At 47.0% G+C, this 22,865-nt stretch overlaps 1 protein-coding gene across 1 annotated transcript in view; it reads left to right on the plus strand.

The window, feature by feature from the left end:
* Positions 1-222: 222 nt before the first annotated feature.
* The window catches only part of TINAGL1 (tubulointerstitial nephritis antigen like 1), a 28,643-nt gene continuing 6,000 nt past the window's right edge, over positions 223-22,865 (plus strand). Inside the window, exons 1-11 of the mRNA XM_060275835.1 lie at positions 223-691; positions 4,013-4,347; positions 8,865-8,928; positions 11,486-11,578; positions 12,640-12,754; positions 14,398-14,521; positions 15,217-15,367; positions 16,556-16,745; positions 17,198-17,243; positions 19,617-19,740; positions 22,428-22,473. Of these exons, the coding sequence (XP_060131818.1) occupies positions 4,044-4,347; positions 8,865-8,928; positions 11,486-11,578; positions 12,640-12,754; positions 14,398-14,521; positions 15,217-15,367; positions 16,556-16,745; positions 17,198-17,243; positions 19,617-19,740; positions 22,428-22,473 (1,257 nt within the window). The 5' untranslated portion in view covers positions 223-691; positions 4,013-4,043. The remainder of the gene's footprint in view (positions 692-4,012; positions 4,348-8,864; positions 8,929-11,485; positions 11,579-12,639; positions 12,755-14,397; positions 14,522-15,216; positions 15,368-16,555; positions 16,746-17,197; positions 17,244-19,616; positions 19,741-22,427; positions 22,474-22,865) is intronic.

Below are 22,865 nucleotides of genomic sequence, written 5' to 3' on the forward strand. Positions count from 1 at the left end.
ACTGTATTACGCCTAATCAACAACTAGCTCTAAGTCGCTTACATAACAGGATAAGATGTTCATTAAAAATAACGATAAAAGAGGCTTTAAAAGCAGATAAAAGCCGACCGTTTAAAAACAGAAAGCGAGGAAGGGAGGGGGAATGTCCCTTCCTAGCGCTGCGTCTCTCACCACTAGGCAAGGCTACCACTGCACGCCCCACCCCAGAAGGGTCCTCCGCGCTGCCCCTGCGTAAAGCTGGGCGGGCCGGAGAGGCAGGCGGCGGGCTTGGTTGCCGGGACTACATCGAGGGAGCCGGTGGTGGGCTGGGAAGCATACCGGTACATAAGAGACGCTTGAATCCCCGGGCAGCAGTGCGAGAGAGACTTCCGTCCGCTCCTGCCGCCCCTGCCAGGGACTTTTCCTCGGCGAGGATCAGCCGCTGCCTGTCTGCCTGCGAGCTGCAACTCACACCCCTTTCAGGTCTACGAAGCCCGCGCCTTCTCCTGCGCAACTGATTCTTCAGGAGATCAGCCTCTCTGGTATGCCGCCGCCCTTCCCTTCGGCTGCTCCTCTCCGGGTGAAAAGCAATCCAACTTGGCCAGAGCCTGAGCATCACCGGGGCAGGAAGGCGAGGCTGTTTTCCTTCTCCTGTTGAGACTCCTCTGAACCTCGTTTCCAGGTTTGGACCTCAGGCTGGGAAGCTTGTGGGGTAAGTGTTACGCGCGGCCAGGTGTGAAGCGTGGGGTAGGGGAGGGATGGGGAAACGTGCGGGGTGCAGGACTGTAACTCCGTGGGAGAGCATTTGCTTTGGTCTTGGGTTCAACCGCAACCCCGCAGCATCTCCACACAGGGCTGGGGATGTCCCCTGTCTGAAGAGAGCTGCCAGCCAGTGTGTGCAATACTGAGCTAGGTGGACAAAGGTGTATTTGGTCTATGTTCCTTCGTGGCCCTCCAGACTCCAACTCCCATCATATCTGACTGACCACCCAAAAGGTCTATCAGAAAAAAATGGAGGGGGGGGAATGCAGGATAGAATGGAATAAAGAGGGTTGGTGCATTTTTTTAAAAAAAGTATTATATCTGAATGTATCATGTGCTTGAATGTCATTGATTTGCCAGGTTGCCAAATACACAAGTTGGCCTTGGTGCTTCTGCTTACTAGGGTTGCCAACTTACTAAAACCATGCTTACATGCACAGGTGAGAGCAACAATCGAGGGGTCCATCGTTAGGCAATCATGATATAATTGAAGCTACAAAGGAAAATGCTAAGCATATTTATATCACGGTTCCAGATCAGAGTCCAACAACATTTGGAGGGCATCAGGTTGCCCATCCCTGGGATCAAGGTCCAGGGTACAGTCTAAAGGCACCTGAGGACACTACCTTGCTGAAGCTAAGCAGCTCTGGGTCTAGTCAATGCCTCGGGGGCTGACTGCCTTGGAACCACAGGCATGCCACCATGCTTCCTAAACAATGGTCAGAGTGCAGAAGTCTGTGGATCAAGAAAACCAGGGTGCTGTCGTTGTTAGTGTCAGACTGAGGAGAGCTGGGTTCAAATCCTTGTCCAGCCACAAAGCTCACTGGTTGGCTTTGGGCCCACCTAGCCTACCTCACAGGATTGTTGTAAGGATAAAAGCTGAAGAGAGAGCTACTGGTATGTATATTAGCCCACTCAAGCTTTTTTGGAAGAAGGGTGGGATAAAAATGAAACCAGTTAAAAGACCCATATAAAGAACTTGCTAAGTGAGAAGGAATTTTTTTACTACATATTCTCTCTACCCCCCCAGCCTCCCCCCCCCCACCTAAGGCATCTGAGGAAGGAAAGGGGAGCCTGGTGCATCCCAAAATAAAGAGTGGGATTCTAGTTTAAGAAACCCTAATTATTCTATTCTAGTTCTATTCTAATTGATGTAGTTTAAGAAATCCCAAATGAAAGGGTATTTTTTGGGGGGGGGGCCTTGAACATATAAATGTTCTTTCTCCTTCCTGTGTTTAGTTAGTGAAGAAGAGTTTTGTCTGAGCAGGGGGGAGTGTTCTGATTACCAGGGAAGGCCCCCAGTCCTGAGTGTTTGTGTGGACTCCCTTATCAGCAATGTGTTTAAATAAAGGTGCACCAGGAAAGGTTATATTTAATAACTGTCTGTGAAATTTAGAACATGCTGCTAATGTTTGTGTTTGGGGTGGGGAACTAGGGTGTGGGTGCCACTCAGCCCGTGTCGCTAGGAAGGATGTGGAATTGACTGGAGCTGTTGCACATTGTGTTATGTGCACTGTGTAAACTGCGCTCTTGTAAAGTGGACACAAAGTTCCCCTGTTTTGCAGTTATGTCTTTTGGAGATCTTTTCCCATCACTACTAAAACAAAAAAAACAAAAAGAACTCAATTAAAAAACCCCTCTTCCATTTGAAAAGCCTCTGGGCTGGAAAACCTCCATAGTTGTACAGTCACATAACAAACACCACAGTTCAAAGGGAGATAAGCCGCACACCAACAGGCGCAAGCCCAGATTCCCTGCCTTGCACGAGACGAGAGCCATTCTTGAACGCTCCACCTCCTCAGATTGATGAGCCGCACTGTGTGTTTCCGTGGACTTTGCCGACTGAGGTCAGAAGGTGACAGTTAATCAAAATGACGCCCCACTACTTCCTAGCATCTGGAAGAGCAAGGCAGAGGTTTGGGGTGGGGGGGGGGGAGAGACCCAGATTCTTTCCTTGCCTTCTGACCTTGAGCCGCCCTCCTCTTGAGATTGCTGCTGCTGAGAGTAGAAAACTTATTGCATTGCTGAAGTCTGAGATCATAGAAGGTGCCTTCTTAATCCCGGGTGACCATGAGATGGGAGGGCACAGGGGAGATGCCAGAGAAGGAATAAGAATGGGGCAGAGGCCGTCTTCCTCTTTCAGGGCACAGCAGACACCAGCACCCAGTCTTTCTAACATGAGAGGTGAGGGGACTCATCCTTCCTCCAATTTCTTTTTTGAGAAACTTTGTACTTCAATCACAGCTCAGAAACAGTTACTTTGGAGTTCTAGCTTCAAATTCCAAATGTATAATTGGCAACAGGTATCTTGAGAAGAAGAAAAAAAAAACCTTATCAGATTACCCCCAGAAATTCATTAAATCTGAATTAAATTGGAGGCGGGGGTGGGCGGAATTCAGGCTGGCATCATGTTTTGAGGATGGTGCAAAAATGAGGTGCCTCTGTCCTGCAGTAAAAGCCAGCCTGGAAGAACGCCCAATGCTCTCCCCATCTCATTTGATTGGCTGCTTTCAGCTGCTCAGCTCATGAGTTCAAGGCTGTACCCTTTTGCTTTCTTTTTCCATCCTGAAGGCAGCATAAACAGGAAAATGTCCCGATTTACATTCCTGGCTAGGAAAGCCTGTGCTCAGGGAAAATGGCTGGGACAGATATATCAGAGGATGTAAGAGAAACGATTACCGTGCTCTGGCTGGCGCAGCCCTGTGCTCCTGGATACCTGAAGGTCAAGCTGAACACCATCTTCCAGCGAGGGAAGCCCAGAGCATGCTGGCGAGACCCGTGGGATTTCTTCAGAGGATCTCTTGAGTTGCCAGCTGAAGTGGAGGCTCCTGTTGGGGCAAAACATTTGAATGTTGAGCACTGCCCGCCCTCCCCTGCAAAATTGCTCCCGAGGTTGCTGCACATTCCTGCATGTTTCATGGAGGGGATTGACTGTCAGGCCAGGCAGGGTGCAGAGCAACCCAAGGGAGACCATCAATGGGAAGGGCTGCTGGTGCTTGGTGTGAGTGTCTGCCTTCAGGGGCACGATTGGGGTGCTCTGATTTGGGTCAGAGTTCCTGAAACTCTGTTCTGCTGGGGGAAAGTATTGTCCTTGATGTTATTACACTGAACATTTAGTTTTCCACATTGTGTTTTGGTTTTGTATTGTAAGTCACTTTGAGCATCATTTTATGGGATGCAGGAGTTGGTATGTATCCAACCAAGCTCCACATAGTGTAAAAGGGAGATTGATTTCTCTGTGTGATTCTCCATCTTTTCATTGTTCTCCAAGACCTGCAGATCCCAGAAGATCAAACAGAAGAATGAAGGCCTTCTGGACTCTCTTGGCCACCGTGCTGTTGGCAGGCGAGGCCCTTGCTATCCGGGCATCTCGTACGCGGAGGGAGCTGGCCCCAGGATTGCATGAGCGGGGGATCCGGGACGCAGGAGGCTCTTACTGCGAACGCCGTAATGCTTGCTGCCCTGGGAGGGATGATGGCTGCACAGTGCCATACCTGGACACCATCTGCTACTGTGACCTCTTCTGCAACCGCACTGTCTCTGACTGCTGCCCTGATTTCTGGGAGTACTGTTTGGGCATCGAACCTCCGTTTGCTGTGCAGCAAGGTGGGTTACTTGCGGGTGGATTGCCTGTTTGGTGGTTAGATATATACATAGCACTGGAGGTTGAGTCTGAGGGGAGAGGAAGGGGCTACAAATGTGGGCTGCTTTGCAGCAGCCTTTGGCCACACTGCTTGGGGTGCTGGTGGGAGTTGTAGACCAAGTCACCTGGAGGGCACAGGGTTGAGAAAAGTTGTTTAAGAGGTTAGATGTATTGAGATGGGTGTTTGTGACTTGTGCAGATACTGTAAAGGGTCTGTGGGCATAAGTGGCTGTTTGTGCTGGACAATTATGAATGGTTGCATGTGTGTGTGTTTTCATTTTCTCTTCCTCTGTGTTAATACTATAGATTGTAGAAACAGATCAGCAGGAAAGTCACAGCAGGCAGGCTGTTGGTTCCTAGCACCACCCAAGCATTGCTCTTTCACTGCAAGCTCCATGTGGAATTGCAACAGAGTTTCTACATTTTCAGGGATTGTGGCACTTTCATTGTATACACATTGTACTTTGTTTCCACTGGACTAGTGGATGTGACTTAGCCCTCTAGCTAAGGATAAAAATTAAAATCCCCCAGATCAATTTTTAAAATTTTTTAAGGCACCACTGTGCAATTACAACATTTTTGTTAATGATGCTAATGATGTATTTTAATGATGCTAAAATGATGTCAGTTGGAGCGGCACAGGTTAAAATCTGCAACAAAATGCTTTTTCGTTTAACAACCATTGTGGGTTTCTTTTTTTACCCTGTTTCTCATATTTTAAGACATACCCATAAAATAAGCCATAGCAGGATTTTTAAGCATTCAAGGAATATAAGCCATACCCCGAAAATAAGACATAGTGATAGGAGCAGCAGCAATGCCGGCCGCAGCAGGAGGAGGAAAAAAATAAGATATCCCTTGAAAATAAGCCATAGTGGGTTTTTTTTGAGGAAAAAATAAATATAAGACGTGTCTTATAATATGAGAAACACGGTATATAAAAAGACAAAAATACATAGATGGTGTTTAAGCCCAAATTCATAGACTGATTAAAGAAATAAGCACATGGATAGAATGGTGCCTATTGGAGGTGTGCCAAAGTTTAGGGGCATGGCGATAGACTCACCTGCCCAGTTCATCACCAAACGCATCCAAACCTAGTAGTTGTAGAGGAGACAGGCTGAGTCTGTGCTACACTTCTGATCCTTCCTCCCCAAACTGGATTGCCTGCAGTCTGAAAAAAATGCTGCAGAAAACAGAGCACAGGGAAACACAGGCTGGCAGTGTTTTGATAATGACATCATTGTAAAAAAAATGATGAAGAAAGAACAATAATTCTATGGTAAATGTCTGTTGTGGAAGCCGGCATAGAAAGCAGCACTTCTTCAGGCAACCTGCATTTAATTTGTGGAACTCACTGCCACAAGAGGGAGTAATGACTTTTTTACTCCGGGTGACTTTAATACGGAATTAGAGACAAATTCCTGGAAGGGGATAGGCCACATTCATCAACCAAATGCCCTCCAGATATTTTGGTCCACAGCTCCTTTCAGGCTCCGCCAGCACCACCACATTGGAGAAGATAGCCAGAGAAGAGGCAGTACATTTTGGAGTGCCCAGTGTTGGGGCCAAGTCATCACCACCATCATCCTGCCTTTTCCCCAGACTGGGACTCAAGGAGGCTTACAGATAAAATAATTGGGGCGCCAGAGGAATATAGCTGGCTGCTGTTGTAATGTTCCACCGAGCCCTTGGATTGATCTGGGAAAGACCAACCTTATGATTAAATGTGTGGATTTATTGATATTGGGATTCTCCCATCCCCCATCCCCCGCCCACATGTTGGAGACGTCAGTCTTTGGGCCCTTAAATCTGCCTCTACTAGATGTGTCAAGCAAATATGCCTTTGGCACAATCACAGCCCCCAGAGTCCCAGTAGGGATACTTCCGCAGCAGCTGCAAAATCCCCTTGACCCCCTTTAAGGAAAATGTGATTTCCCCTTCCATCCTTGCTTAAAAACAATAGGCGCCTTTCTCTTGAGCTTCTCATAGAAGGGCTGGTGGTGGGGAATGCCTTCAGCTTCCCTCAGGGCTCTGGCTTCCCTCTGAAATAAGACGTTTAACCCCATCAAAGCTGAACCCAAAGGAGAAATAGAAATTTTCATTTTGGGCTAAATTTTCTCCAAGCAGTTAATTTCTAAAAAGAACAGTGCTGAACCCTAGCCGGGAAACCAATTCCACACTCTCAAGTTTGGGTGTGCATGGACTATTTCACACCCACCCCCCAGTGGTGAGAAAAATGCACTTTGTGGATACTCAGATAAATTGTCATGTTTATTGCTATTTTTCACATTGGGAGGTACCTTATCCGGAGATGTAGGAAGCAACGTAATTCTGAGCCAGACCATTGGTCCATCTAGCTCAGCCTTGTCCTCACTGACTGGCAATGGCTGTCAGGGTTATAGACCGGGCACATTCCCAGCTCTCCCTAAAGTGAATAATAATTAATAATAATAACAATAAATGATTTGCAAATCAAATGTCCTGCCTTCTGGCCATTGACCCCTCTAGTACAGTATTGCCTACACTGAGAGATAGCCATCCTCCAGGGCATTGGGGGTGCTGCTGAGTTCATGGCAGAGACAACCTTCTCAAAGGAGGCTTCCTGACTTGCAAGCTAGTCAGGAACACCACCTTCTGTTACTGACACAAGATCATGCATTATCACATTCACATTGTTCCACCTCCACTGCCAGAGGCAACGTCCCTCTGAATACAGTACCAGTTTCTGGAAGCTGCAGGTGAAGAGCAAGTGCTGCTTCCCTCAGGTCCTGCTTGTGGGATCCCTATAGACATCTGATTGGCCACTGTGAGAAGAGGTCCTTGGCCTGTTCCAGCAGGTCTCTTTGTATATCATTACGTTTCTGTACATTACTGCCAACAGGTAACACATATCTTCTTGAAACTGACTTCTCAGAAGGCAGAGGGGTAACCGCACAGGAGTTTCGGGGTTCATGGAGCAGAATTACATGCCTGAAACCTGCCCCTTGCCTCACCCTACGCAACTAGGAATGTTCTGTATCTTCTGGACTCCAATGGGACACTAGCAGGCTCTTCCTATCTTCTTATGAGCTAGGGTTCACCCCTCCCTTCGCATTTTCCAAGCCTGACTTGGAAAATGGCATTTGAAACATGCTCCAGCCTTCGCCGAGCCTTGAATGAATCAAACTTTGACCCTGAGCTCTCAATCCAAAGCCTCAGAGCAGGAGTGCGAACTCTACTGAACACAGTGAGATTTTATACAGTTCAACCTTTGCAAGCTTCAACCAGCCTTTTGTACTCTGGAAAGGTTAAAAGGGTAGAATTTATTCCATACTTTCCATGTACATTTATGGAGAGAGGGAAGCTTCTAAACAGTAAGTTATTGTTGCTCCAGAACCAGGGAGTGGTACGTAATTAAGCCAGGCTACATCAGTGTGTTGGTTCCCCCAACATGCCTTATAATATTTTAGTGAGGAATTACAAGAAACGTGCTACAGGGTTTAGCTCGTATGATAAAGCCCTGAAGGCTTAATGATGTATTTTGTAATATTTGATGTGTTTATAGTATACAATCAGAGCATGCCAGGGGTTAATAGAAGCCCTTAAACACCAGCAACTACACCCAAGCAGTGGTCTCAGCTCTTTCTCTTTCTTCCCTTTCTGATTTTAGCTGGTTTGAAACTGCGCAACTGGTTCCCAGACCATTTCTCTGCTGCCCCTCCCACTAGCTGGAGCAGAGTGTTGCCTTCCCAAACTCTGATGGAGGTTGCATTCCAAAAGCTAGAGAGATATTCCCAGCAATCAGGAGACTATCCTCCATTGCTGGTTCCCATTGGTTATGGCTGGTGTGTGTGTGTGTGTGTGCATGCGCGCGCATGTACATACGTACATACATACATATATACTGCTTTTTGGCCCAAATGCCCCCAAAGTGATGGACAGAATAGAAAAGAAAATACAATAAAGTACAGTGGTCCCTCGACTTACGAACTCAATCCATTCTGAATGCACATTCGTAGGTCGAAAAGTTCGTAAGTTGAAAAGCGGTTTCCCATAGGAAAAAAAAATCGGAAAAATTCACAAGTCGAGGAATCCGCATTTAAAATTCGTAAGTCGAGGAAACCGCATTTAAAACCGCCAACGGTTTCCATTCGGATGTAGAAGAATTCATAAGCTTGTGGGCATTTGTCCCTTTCGTAAGTCGAAAACATCGGATGTCGAGTAATTCGTAAGTCGAGGGACCACTGTATGATAAATTCAAATATAAGTGTGCCATAAATATAAAGCAATATAAGCATGACATATTAGTACAAGAAATCAGCCTAAATATTGCTTTCCCAGCATCCACAGCAGTAAACAGTTGTATAGAACACTGCACTGAATCCTGATATTGGGAGGTTGAGCCCCTCCACCAAAATGCAAGCCTTCTTGCTACCTATATGGATCCATATGCACTCAGTTTCCCATCCTAGTTTTCTCCTTATTCCCTCTTTTCCAGCCTGCATCCGTAATGGACACAAGTTTCCAACAGGCTCAACCTACAGAGATAACTGCAACTTCTGGTAAGTTGGGCTCTTTGATCACAGAAGCATTTTTCCCCCCAGTTAAAGTCTCACTGCCAAAGGTTCCCTTCAGACTGCCAGCATTTGGCAGAAGGAATCTGAGCACATGCTAGAACTTTCAGTTTGCACTGCTTAGCAAATCCACACAACAACAAATCTGCTTTAAAAACTTGTGTGGACTTTTGCAGTTAGGAAAGTGACAAGGAAATGCGTTGAAATGAGCTGAATGAATAAAGATGCTTCATTATGCTTTTGTATTTGCTGGATTGGAAGCCGCCTAGAGTGGCTAGGGCAACACAGTCAGAAGGGCTGGATGCAAATAAAATGACTACTACTACAATTATTATTATTATTATTATTATTATTATTATTATTATGTGTAAACACAATACACACAGGGCATGGTTAAGCTATGGAACTCACTCCACCAGGAGACAGTGAGAGCCACCAACTAGGATGGCTTTAAAAGAGAATTAGGCAAATTCATGGAGGAGAAAGCTATCAGTGGCTATTAGCCTCTGTCTCCATGGTTGGAGGCAGTAATGCTTCTGAATACCAGTTGCTGGGAGTCAGAAGTGGGGAGAATGCTGTTGTGCTCAGGTCCTGTTTCTAGGCTTCCCATGGGCATCTTGTTGGCGGCTCTGAAAATAGGATGCTGAACTAGATGGGCCATTGGCCTGATCTGGCAGGCTCTTTTTTCCCTTTTGTTATTATGTTCACCATGGCGTTGATAACATGGTGCTGGACTCGATGGGCCTTTGACCAGACCCAGCAACAAAGCTGTCCTTGTGGTCTGAAAGGCAAAGGGAAGATGAGGGTTAAACAGAGTCCCGACTGAGCTCCAGTTAACTGCTCAGCAGGCCCTGGCAGGATACAGACTCTAAGGGGAGAGTGTTGCTGCCAGGCAGGTCCGTAAAAGGACAAAACCCTTCAGGATGGGGAAGGGGGTGGGGGAAAGGATTGTTGTTGCTTTATAAAGTGCCTTTTGGCCAAGAGAAAATGCCAAGCGTTCTATGAAGCATAGCTAATGTTGGAATTGGCTCCTCGTCAGCAAGGCCACCGTGTTTCCTGAAGGCTTCGTGAAAAGGATTAGGGCACCTTGTGCTAGCAATGTGTTTGCAGCAGGCCTGGACATAGACCATGTGCAGGGGGAGCTTGGTCTAAGCCAGGGGTGGCCAACTCCCAACAGACTGCGATCTACTCACAGAGTTAAAAACTGGCAGTGGTCTACCCTCTTTTGGGGGGTTCAGGTCAAAATTGTTGAGCTTTTTTTAGGAAGGAGGAAGGCCCCCTTTTGGGGGAAGGTCAAAGTTGTTGAGTTTTTTCAGGGAGGAGGTAGAATGTTGAGCTTTTTTTAGGGGAGCCACAGTTGTTCAGCTTCTTTGGGGGGAGCCAATGATCTACCAGTGATCTACCGCAGACATCCAGTGATCTACCGGTAGATCACGATCTACCTGTTGGACATGCCTGGTCTAAGCATACACAGACACACACAGAGGGGAGGGGGTTGAGTGCGTATACCAAGTCTGGTCAATCCAGCTCAATATTGCCCACACTGACCTAACAGTGGCATTCCAGGATTTCAGACTGGTCTCCCCCAGCTCCACCTGCAGATCCTGAGAATTTAACCTGGAACATTCTGCATGCAAAGCAGATGTCCTGCCACTGAGCCCTTCCACATCCAACATCCTCAGAATCCCAAGCTTTCTTTAATAAAGGAGCCTGTTCCAATAAGTAAATAAAGCTCTTAGCACTAGTCGGACCTCGCTTGGAGCTCTGTGTCTTTCTGTAGTCACTGCACTCTGAATTTGTATGTGGACACACTGGAGCAGATTCAGAGGATGGCAGCAAAAATGCTGCCAGGATGATGGGAAAAAAGTCCTGTGAGGGAAGGTGGCAGGAAGGGCTGTAGTTAAGTGGTAGAGCATTTACTTTGCCTGCAAAGAGTCCCAGATTCAATCCTTGGTGTCTCCAGGCAGGGCTGAGAAAGTCCTCTATCTTAAACCATGGAGAGTCATTATCAATCAGTGTAGACAACACTGAGCTAGACGTTCTGACACAGTTTAAGGCAGCTTCCTAGGTTCCTATAGAAGTCAGAACTGCCTCTGTTATATCTGTGCTGTGGTCCGCCCTGGCTCATCACCTATCTCCTTTGTACTGTTATGAGTTTGATCCTCATGTGATCTGCACCTGGTTCCACAAGGCTCAGAGCTCAGTGAAGAACTTGGTGGGTGCTATGGCACCTTCATGCAGTGCATTGGCAACCCCTGATGTAAAGCAGGGTGGTGGTGAGGTTGAAGTTGCTTGGACACACCAGAGGGAGTGTGTTGGATTGGCTCTGCCACTGGGCCTGCACAGCCCCAATGGCATCGCCTCCTTGCCCAGCTTCCCTGCATTCAGGTAAGTGTCAGCAAAGCTGGTGTCAGGATGGTGGCTCCACACCACCTTGCAGGCCACTGCTGGATCTAGACTTCTGGAAGTATCTCCCTTTGGCTACTAGCTCACCACTCTTCTGTAGCTTCGTATATCTAACGTTTCCCATGTCTTCTCTTCTCAGCACTTGCGAAGGAAATGGGCGATGGTCCTGTGAAAACCATGCTTGCCTCATCAATGGGGATATGATAGATGCCGTCAACAGAGGGAATTATGGGTAAGAATAAGAGCCTCAATTTGACAAATCAAGCAGGCTGCTAGGGAGGAGGGGTCCAACAAAAGTTGGCGGTCTCCATTCCGAGGGAGGTGTAGCAGTGGTGAGGAGGGGAGCCACATATCCACCATTTTGAGGCTTGTTGTCAAAGCTGTGGGCCTAAAGAAAAAGCTGCCATTGCTCCAGCCTTGACCTCAGTGTCATAAAATGATAGGTTGGCTGGATCTGGAGATGTTGTAGCACTAGCTGAGGGCCTGGAACAAGTTCCTGATACTGTACCTGAGGCGAGTGGCCTAGGGGTCTGTGGAACCCAAGCAAGGACCCTCATGGATATTGTTCCCCAAGCTCAGTTCACCTGAAGAGTCAACCCATTATCCTGATTTAAGGCAGCTAGTAGACTTGAACCTCTTGAAAAATAGTACCTCTTGAAAAATTGTGATTCATTGGTTTCATGCTTCAGTTTTCTTTTGAAGTTCCTTTGTTCAAGAACAAGGTTCATGGCAGAGTGTCCAAGTACACTGAAATGCTCCTCCACAGTTGTTGGCTTGTTTGTTTTTTAAATGCTATTTCAAGTGTCAAGTTTATGTCCGTTTATGCTTATTGCACAGTGGTTGTTCTGTTGGTCTTATGTAGGATGCATAACGAGATATTGCCATCATGTAAGATGAGCTGGTCGGTGTCCCCTTGACATTCTGGCTGACATTATTAGGATCTGCAATAGTGTTTTATTAGGAGCTGTGGAGACAGGATTGGAATCTGGGTCTGTTGCAGGTTCTGGTCCCTGTGTTTGTGTCTGTGGCCTATTATTCTTGGTGAGGAGCTCGACTGGCATGTTCTCTCCCTCCTGGTCTATCGTTTGGGAGCTTCAAAAGCTTTCTCCAGCCTGAACATCACAGCGACTGATGCCAAAAAGCATTAGCACACTTAAGGATCAGCAGAGTCTTCACAGTTTGTGTAACAGACCCCAGCAACTCTGAATGCTGGCACTCTCTCTAATGGATCTCTCAGGGTCTCCCTGAGCAAAGGTTCATCTTCTCAATGGAGTCTCTTCCATCTTTCTTTAGCTGGAGAGCCTCCAACTACAGCCAGTTCTGGGGCATGACGCTAGAGGAGGGCATCCAGTATCGACTTGGCACCATCAAACCCCCCACTGCTGTCATGAACATGAATGAACTCCATGTAAGTCTTGCTTGGTGTGTAACCCAGAAAGGCTCATTCTGAGCCTCTTCATTCCAAAGCCCGGGAGTTTTCTTCCTCTGCATTTCTGAGCATAGGACTGTGAAAAATTAAATACAAAAGAACGTGTGTACATGTATAATTTTCCCAGTTGTGTCAGAAGGGACAAGGGACAGATTTCAGGCATGTAGTTCTGAGAGCCCTGAAACTCACATCCAGTTACCCCTTGGCTTCTGAGAGGTCAGTTTCAAGCGTGTTTTTGTTACCTGTTGACAGTAAGTTAAAAAAAAGGGGGGGATATGGAGAGTCTGCTGGATCAGGCCAAAAGCCCATCTAGTCAAGCATCCAGTCCTTACAGTGGCAGTAATGAGGATGGCCTGGAATGCTGAGCTCTAAATCAGGAAGGCTTACAATCACTGGTATCTTTCTAGGAAAAGAGGTGCCGGAACTCACCATGAACACCTCCCTTGTTCACTTATAATGACAATAGTGCCCACCTGAGAGGTGCCTGAACTGAGTTTTGGTGAGTTCCAGCTGAAAAAAAGCCCTGCTTACCATCTCCATTATAAGAGGGAGGTCACTTACACATTTTTTGTGTGTGTGGGGGGAAAAGAGGGAAGATATGTGACTTTGTTAAGAGAAGGGTTTGATTTGGTTTATTGTATTTCTATGTCGCTTTTCATTCAAATGAATCCCAAACCAGTTTACAAACAATAAATAACACTAACACGATAGAACATAATAGAACAATACAAATGCACCATAAATCATACAATCTACAAAACAATCCAGAGACTCTGGGGGCCCTGGAGATGTTTGCAAACAAACTCATGCTGCTTCAGCAATTTCAGTCCTGTCTTTTTCTGGCTGTGTTGTTCTTTCCCACTCCTGGGAAGGCCACTGCAGCCCCTCAGGACATTGGCAGAGGCTGCTGATTCAGCAGTGCATTATCCCTGACGTAATCTGCTCCCCAGACCAAAGGAAGCCAGCTGAAATGTCAGAGGAATCAAACCAGTTTGGCCCCCAGATCCCTGCTCTCTTTTTAGAACAAGGAAAGGGAAGAGGCCAGGCTGGACTGAAGGCCCCACTTTTCCAGCAAGGGAAGCGACGAGACCTTGTCTGTTGGGCTACGAGCACAAGCTGTCCGTCAACAGAACAGGACGTGATTCCAAGCCTGAGCAATTTTTGCTCTTGCTCTTGTTGCTTTGTGACCGAGCAACGTGGGAACTCTCAAGGTTGTGTAAGCTGAGAGGGGAAGATGCAGGAAAGGGCAGGAAATTTTACACAGCTTGTATTCTGGTTTCTTGACTCTCTCTCAGGGCTTGTTCCGCTTAGTCCTCCTGTCCTAGAAAGCATGGGCTTCAAGAGCTTTTCCACTTGTCCCATGCTGTCTAGGCATGGGTCTGGGCAGCTTTGCCCTTTGCCCTGCCACTTCCCCCCGGAAAACCTCTTCTTTAGCCCTAAATTGGAGCAGGAGAACCAACCATTTTGCCTGAGGGAGTATCTTGAAGCAGGAACCAAGGCGAGCCTGTTGCAAGATATGAATATCCCTGGCCTGGTTCCTGTTGCTGTTTCCACTGTGAATCCTGGGTACATTTCCCTGCTCTCAAGTGACACCCTTCTCCTGCTTCCCCCTCTTTCTGTAGATGAATATGGACGCCAGTGAGGTGCTGCCTTCCCATTTCAACGCTGCTGAGAAGTGGCCTGGAATGATCCATGAGCCGCTGGACCAGGGCAACTGTGCTGGATCCTGGGCCTTTTCTACTGCAGGTACCTCACCTCACAAGTGGAAAAAATGTGCCATAACAATGATGGAGCAGGGAGAGGGCGTGTCTTCTGCTACCTTCCTGATGCTCTACTTGGGGGTGGGGTAGGCTAGGGTAACCTGTTCCTACCTATTCAAATGTTTTCTGTACCTGGCAATCTACTGCCAGTTCTTCTAGGTGCTCTGGAAATGGGACTCATTCATTGACTCACACATCTTCAGAGGCCTGTAAATCTTAATAGCAGTACTGGCTCCTTTCCAACATCCCTGGCATGTCCGTGTCCCTGATTATTATCACGGTGCTTGTCCCACCCTCCTGCTGTGACACTATGTTGCCTCTTCCTCCCATTGTACAGGTTCTTAGGGACTCATAGGGCATCACTCATAGGGAGGCACACTTCTTTCAAGCAACGCCCTGGACTTCTCACGCGTAGAGGGGGCAGCCATACCTCATCTTAATGCAGATTGTGAACCCCTGGTACCCCCTTTAGTTCCCCCTCGTCCATCCGGCGTTCTCTTCCAACTACTGCTGCCCCTCACTTTCTCCTCCCTAAATCTGGAGATTCCTTATGCTTTGAAAATCCAAACAGGAGAGCTACATCAACTGTAGCACAATGCCAATGCTCCTGTGATTCAAGAAACAGGCTTCATCCTCATTACTAGCTCTCCAGACTTCTTACCACATGTGTCTTCTCACCAGCGGTGGCCTCAGACAGGATCTCCATCCACTCCATGGGACACATGACTCCCGCCTTATCGCCCCAGAACCTCCTCTCCTGCAACACTCGCAACCAGCAAGGCTGCAGCGGGGGCCGAATTGACGGGGCCTGGTGGTTCCTGCGCAGGAGGGGGTGAGTTTGTACAGAAAAGTCCATTTTTGTCACTTTCAGGAATTGAGCCTGGCGTGGCAATGCAAGTTGATGAGGTCGTCGACATGCACGGGACAGAAAAGGTCTCTGTGCAGATGTGGCATGGCCTAGTGTAGCACTGGAGGCTTTCCAGAACCCTTTTGGACCTCCCAGATTCTGCCAGGCTCCCAGTTCTGGCTCAGCCGTGAGTCCATGAAGGTAGAAAGAACTAAGGGATCATATGCTGAATTTGACTTAAACTCAAATGTTCAGCCATCGTCATTTTACAGCAGGCTGTTGGAGTAGAGCCCAGTGCATTGCAGAAGATTCTGGGGAGTTTGAGTCTGCATGGGGTGCTTTACCACCAGCTTGCATGGAATAAGAATCCCCCCCCCAAAAAAATGCACACAAGAGCAGTCATGGGGAAGAAACAAAGTTCAACGGTAGAACAGTCCCTTGGCATATTACTGTCTAATGAGCTGGATGGACCTGTGGCCTGACTCTGAATAAGGCAACTTCCTATGTACACATTGTCTTTCGCAGAACAGCCTCCATTACTCTCCTTGTCACGTGTTTTGAAAACTGTTAGGCAATACTGTTCCGGCCTTGTTATGGGGCTTGGGGGGGGGGCTATTATTCCTTGATGACCGGGAAGGCTAGAAGGCTGGGGAAAGTATCAACTAGTGGGGGGGGGGTGGCAGGTGTGGGGAAGGGAGGGTGGGAACGGAAGTTGCCTTGAAGGAGTTGCATGTAAAGACTTGAGGCCGAACAACCCGTGGCATTAGGCACGTGGGTTGGCATTCCTTGTATCTTTAAAAAAGCTATAAATAACTGCAGCTTGGTGGGGGGCAAGGGGTGGGAGATCAGGATCATGACACATGGGGAAGGTGTTTTAAAACTGTTTCCCCCCCCCTATACTGTGTTCCTGATTGGGGAGGGGGAATCCCTTCCCCCTTCCATTTCTATAGGAGGGAAGGGTTGAATAAGCACTTCCCTGCTAGTGTTGTCCCAGTAGTTCCCCATCCTGGGTGACTCCTAGTTAGAGGGTTTTGTTTTGTTTTTTTAAGGTACATACATACCATGTTCGTAACATCACCCTTGGTAGTGGGCAAGTCTCCAAATAAGCCGTTCAGTTACCTACAAAATCTCATACTTTTCTTCTTTCACTCTCCTGCACATTTGGTCTTCCAGAGTGGTGACGGACGAATGCTACCCTTTCACCAGCCAGGAAAAAGACAGCACCCCGCCTGCAACCCCTTGCATGATGCATAGCCGCTCCACAGGCCGGGGCAAGAGACAAGCCACGGCACGCTGCCCCAACCCATGGACGGACTCCAATGAGATCTTCCAGTCCACCCCTGCGTATCGCCTCTCCTCTAACGTGAGTGCTGTAGAGGTTGGGCTGAGCACAGCTGATCGTTCTGGGCAGGGTTTTCAAGCTAGAGCTGTGCGCAAATGGCTCTTTAAATCCTCTATCCCATTGGTGGGCATATCTATATTTGTGGTGGGGTGGGCAGGGTCCCAGTACTTTATTTCTGGTGGAGATCACTCTTAAAAGATGCAGTAGCATATTTTCTTTCTTTTGTCACAAAGCAGTATTTTCCTGCAGCTTCAGCATCAACTATGCTGGCATCCTGACCACCTTTCGCATCTTCCACCGAGTCCTAGCCTATGCATCATTCTGGGGTGCTATCAATGGGATCTGCCATCAAAAATGGTGGAGAATATTGGGAGGAATTTTTTTTACAAAGTATCATTTTTCTGGTTGTTTTTTTTTAAAGCTGTTTATGATATGTTTGTAAAATGCTTTGATACTCTTCCGTCTGCTTGCAGGAGAAAGAGATCCAGAAGGAGTTAATGGAAAACGGACCAGTGCAAGGTGAGCTATGGGTCGCCCCTAGGAAAAAAACCTGAGAAATTTGTAGCCACAGAGCTTTTCCACAAAGCACTTCGAGGAAGAGCACTCTACCTGAGCATTTAGAACCTTAGAGGTCCATGATCATTCTTAATTTGCTCCAGTCCTGGCCAGGAAGAGGGCATAGACTTGGCAGTCTCATCCCTACTGCCAGCCTGCTGTAGAAATGATTATTTACAGCACTGTGCCCAGTATGGATGACACAATGTTGAGAACAGGAAGCCAGCTCCCGAAAATGTTGTCTTTCCATATTTTGTACAAAAAAAAGAGAGCATGCCTCTGTCACAGCAGCCTGCACTGCTCCTGTAACCCTCAGAGATAAAAACCCAGTAGAAGTCGGTTTATGTTTAGGATAGGCACAATCAAGACAGACCTTCTGTTAGGAAATTATCAATGATTAAGCTCGAGGAAGTTGGACTCTGGCTTTCAATGGTTCACAGATCTCTATGACTGAGATTTCTGAATATATATAAAAATCAATGCAAAAACCTATATATATATATATATATATATATATATATATATATATATATATATATATATATATCCCTAAGTTTGTTCTTGGTATAGGCTTTCACATGAAAGCTTATACCAAGAACAAACTTAGTTGGTCTCTAGGGTGCTACTGGGCAATTTTTAAAATTTTTATTTTATATTTCAACTTTGTCAGACCAACACGGCTACCTACCTGAGATTTCTGAGGCAGTGGTGTAAGACAGAAGAAAACCCACATACATTAATAGGGGATTGTGTGTCCCTCTGCCACTGGTGCATTCATCTATGAACAGAGATCCAGTCATGTCCCCCACTTGCATGGAGAAGCTCCATTCACATAGTTGGAGGGAGGCATTCTTGGGTGCATCAGCAAGGAAGGGGGCAGCCTGTGTAATCCTTTCACATGTTCTTTGAACACATGGAAGGTGTTTGCTCCATTTCACCGGCACCAGCAATCATGGAAGAGTTGTGCTGATAAACATATAATGCTACATACAAACAGTTTTGCCATTGGGTGGGTGGAGGTGGAGGGCTTAATTTGACTCTGGTGCTAGATATTATGAAAGCCACGTCCTTGTCATCTAAGGCAGAGCACACGGGATGATCAGCACCACAAAGCTGTTCAAAAGTTTGACAGGTGGAAAGAAAGAAAGAAAAATAGATTAATTCCAGTGGTCTAAATCTCAAAAGGATAGTAGTAGGATGATGATAGAAGAACATGGTTTGTAGCCAATGCTAGTCCTACTAGACCCATAAAAAATGAATGAGCAAGACTAAGCTAACCTATTAATCACAATGGAGCAGCTCTGAGTAAAACGTAGTTAGATACAACCCTGCGTTAGGTCAGTTGATCTTAATTTGCTCCCTCCTATTCAAGTACAGCATGGGATGCGGGTGGCGCTGTGGGTTAAACCACAGAGCCTAGGGCTTGCAGATCAGAAGCTCAGCGGTTCAAATCCCCACGACAGGGTGAGCTCCCGTTGCTCAGTCCCAGCTCCTGCCAACCTAGCAGTTCGAAAGCACGTCAAAGTGCAAGTAGATAAATAGGTACCGCTCCGGTGGGAAGGTAAACGGCGTTTCCGTGTGCTGCTCTAGTTCGCCAGAAGCGGCTTTGTCATGCTGGCCACATGACCTGGAAGCTGCACACCGGCTCCCTCAGCCAATAATGCGAGATGAGCACCGCAACCCCAGAGTCGGTCACAACTGGACCTAATGGCCAGGGGTCCCTTTACCTTTATTCAAGTACAGCATTCTGTTCACAATGCCACACTGACTTTCAAAAGTGGAAACACACAACCCCCAGTCTACTAGCAGTGGGTATTACCACCAGCAGCCTAAGTTTTACCTCCTGCCTTCCAAGCTCTGCAAGCCCAATCACAACCCTTTCTGGCCCACAACTTCTTCACAGAGGTCCCCAGTCCTCCCCCCCCCCCCATGATCAGCTCCTTCATCCATAGTGCAGAAATGCACCACTTGTTGATGGAAATTCAGGGAGTCTACCTATCATAGAAATCTAAATGGTGTGTTCACACAGCAAACTTGCTTAATAATTATTCCATCTTCTGAAGAAATTCTGGCTTTGTGAGTGTAAGAACCCTTAACAGAATTCTCAGATTCCCAGATTCCCTTAACAGGATTCCCAGATTGCAATTACCAGGATCCTTTGGGGTGCACGTATGCAAGTGTGAATGTGCAAGCCACGAGAGTTATAAAACTGATACACGTTTGTAGTGCAGACAGGGCTCCCAATGGTTGGTGGTGAAGTTAACATCAGAGGTGGAGGGTCTGTGCCTGTCGACTTTTCCATGTTGCTTACTTCATCTCCTTTATCTTCTTGTACAGCCATCATGGAGGTGCATGAAGACTTCTTCGTGTATAAAAGCGGCATTTATCGGCACACATCTGTAGCAGCCGGGAAGCCAGAACAGTACCGACGGCACGGCACCCATTCCGTCAAAGTCACCGGGTGAGGGAGATTGCTCGAGCGGGTAATGTTGGTGGAGAGGTGTTCAGGGGCTGCTTTCTACTGATCACAGGAATATCCAATCGCATGGTATTCTTACATGTTATGTCCTACCGGATCATGCCAAGGTCCGGTTCAGTCGAGCGTTCTGTTTCCAACAGGGGACAGCACCTTCTGAGAGCCTCAGAGCAGGGCATGAAAGCAATTGACTGTTGAACCACTCTGAGAATTGTAGCTCTGTGGGGGCAATAGGGGTGTCCTAACAACTCTCAGCACCCATAACAAACTGCAGCTCCCAGAATCCTTTGGGGGGGGAGGCAGGACAAGTTAAAATGCTATCATGGTGCTATAAATGTATGGCATGAACACGGCCTGTGTATGTTTTGGTGGAGAGGTGTGCGAGCTTGGCCCTGGCCCCAGAATTTGGGAGAAGGACCAGTTGCAGGAAAAAGGAATAAAGGAGACATTTGGGTAAAGAAAAATAATGTCCTCTCTTTTCCCAGGGTTGCGGGGGTGGGGGCAGTTGTAGAGGACATCCTCCACAGACTGTTTTAACCTGGAAGAAGGGGCAGAATTTCCTCATATTCCTCCTTCCTCCTTGTGGGTCTTCTTGGACCCCTGATGACTGCCTGGCCTTGTGACTCTTTGGAGCTTATGACTGTCTCTGCCTCTCTCTGTGTATGTTTGACGGTGGGCACCATAGGGAGTTCAACAGGTTTCCTCTCCACGGTGCCATGTGATTTCCTCTCCTTTCCCCCTCATTCTGTGGGCACTGACTGGACAGCGGAGTTTGATCCATGCCAGCTCACTGCTGCTTGAGGAATGAGGAAGGAAAACTAACAAGAGAGGCCCTGCAGGGGGAGAGTGGAGGCTCTTGAGAACAAGTCACTGCCAGATAAGGCCACTCTTTTGGGGGAAAGTGAGAACTTTTCTCTCTGACGTCAAACACCCGCCAGCCGGGTGAAAGAGTCAATCTTTGGGTGAGCTGAGCACAGCTGGAGCAGATTCCCCTCTGAGATCTCTTTCACCACGACTGAAACGGCTTCAGAGTCTTATTCCACAGCATGCAAAAGACTCTCCAGCGTTTCGCAGATGAAATGGGGAGACTGCTGTGTGTGTTTTTAGTCTGTTATGGCTAAAAAAACTAATGCATCATCTGCAGTATACATTTTAAGCAGGTTTATATCACTTTAAACCAGGCACCCCCAAACTGCAGTCCTCCAGATGTTTTGGCCTACAACTCCCATGATCCCTAGCTAACAGGACCAGTGGTCGGGGAAGATTGGAATTGTAGTCCAAAACATCTGGAGGGCCGAAGTTTGAGGATGCCTGCTTTAAACAGTCATGGCTTCCCACCCTCCAAAGGATTCTGGGAACTGTAGTTTGTGAAGGGTGCTGAGGGCTGTGCCTTAGACTGAGAGCCCGAAAGGAAGGGAAGGGATTGTCTAATCATTTGTAAGCTGCTGTGGGTGGAATGCTAATAATAATAACGCTACTTATGATACTGTGTGAGGGATGAGGAATTCTCACTGGATTGGAACAAGCCACAAATACAGCAGAAACCTAAACAAAACATTGACACCAGGCGACACCTTGAGTCTTTTTAACTTGACTCACAAACTGTAAGTACACAGAGTGTTGCCACAGTTACCCATTCAAACACTGAGATCAAAACACTCAGAGATGGGCTTAGGGTGAAGGAAAACACTGAACTATGGGGTCAAGCTAAGGAGAAACAAGTGGAAGGCTCCCAGCCAGCTAGATCATGCTGTCTTTTCCACTTGGGCTTATCTTCTCAAGCTGCTTGCAGAAGGAAATGACAGACCAGATTCTGAGCTAATCTGTAAGGAATGAAATGGGAAACCCCTTCCAGTCAGACACCAAGCCTGCTTTGCTAACACCTGACCAAGAACTTTGATCATCTCTCCCGGACAGGCAAAATGAAGTACTGCCACTAACTTTGATGGCTTTATAAGGGGACTAGACAGATTCATGTACCAGCAGCTACTAGACATTATATTTATACTAGCTGGCCCTGCCACACGTTGCTGTGGCTGATCCCTGTGACTGCCACCACCCTGTGTCGGTCCATGACATATCCCGCCCTTTCCTCCCCCCACCCCGGCTTTTCCCTGTGATTCCCCCCAACCTGTCCCATCCCATGACATATCATGCCCCCTCTTCCCCTCACCCCCGGGTCATCCCTGTGACTGGTCCCACCTTATAAGAGTCTTTGGACATTCGCTTTGGACGTTGTGTTCAAATTTGAACGAAATTGGTGAAGCGGTTTTGGAGAAAAGTGGATAGTAATTCACTTTTTCCAGGTCCTATTGGCCTTAACATATTTTAGTTAAAGTGTGGCAAAACATTTATCACTCACAGTTTCATTTGTAAAGTAGGGACCGAAGAATCTGTCAAATTTCATTTTGGTTTCTTATCTTTCCAGTCTTAAAAATGTTTGCCACGTTTCCACATAATATTATTATTATTATTATAATCTGCATGAAAATTCATCAGCGTTTTGGTCCGATTACTCCAAATATACACATTTTTTTTGCAAGCAATATTTGTTAATTGTCCTTCATCAGAAGATGCTTGGGTGGTGTGCAAATGTGTGACTGAAATCTTTTGCATAGCACATGATAAGGAGGACCACTCAACAAAGCTGTCTCTTTCATTCTGTGTCACAGGTGGGGAGAGGAACAGATGCATGATGGGTCAAATCAGAAATACTGGGTGAGTGCTGCCATGTCTTAACCAGGAATTGCCACAAATTTAGGTATTGTTCATTTGAGGTCTTTCATTTAAGGTCTTTCATCATAGAGCTCAAGGTGGCATAGATGGGTGCCCAGTCAAGGCATTTCCAGACTGTCACTGTTTTCAGGTGGAATTCAATCAAATCCTGGCAAATTCAGCCTGCGCGCTCAGAGCTGATTTGGAGCTCTTGCAAAACAAACCTGCTTCCCTAAGAAATCAGACTTGCGCTAAGGAAAAATATGGGGAAATGGAAGTGTGTGATGAAACTCCCTTGACCCAACATCATCTAATCTCCCCACAAACAAATCAGGATGAATGCTCATTAAACAGGGTGTCAGGGAGCAACCTCAGTGTGGGGGTGATGATCGAGA

The sequence above is a fragment of the Zootoca vivipara genome, chromosome 6 (genome assembly GCF_963506605.1).
Source record: "Zootoca vivipara chromosome 6, rZooViv1.1, whole genome shotgun sequence".
Taxonomy (NCBI): domain Eukaryota; kingdom Metazoa; phylum Chordata; class Lepidosauria; order Squamata; family Lacertidae; genus Zootoca; species Zootoca vivipara.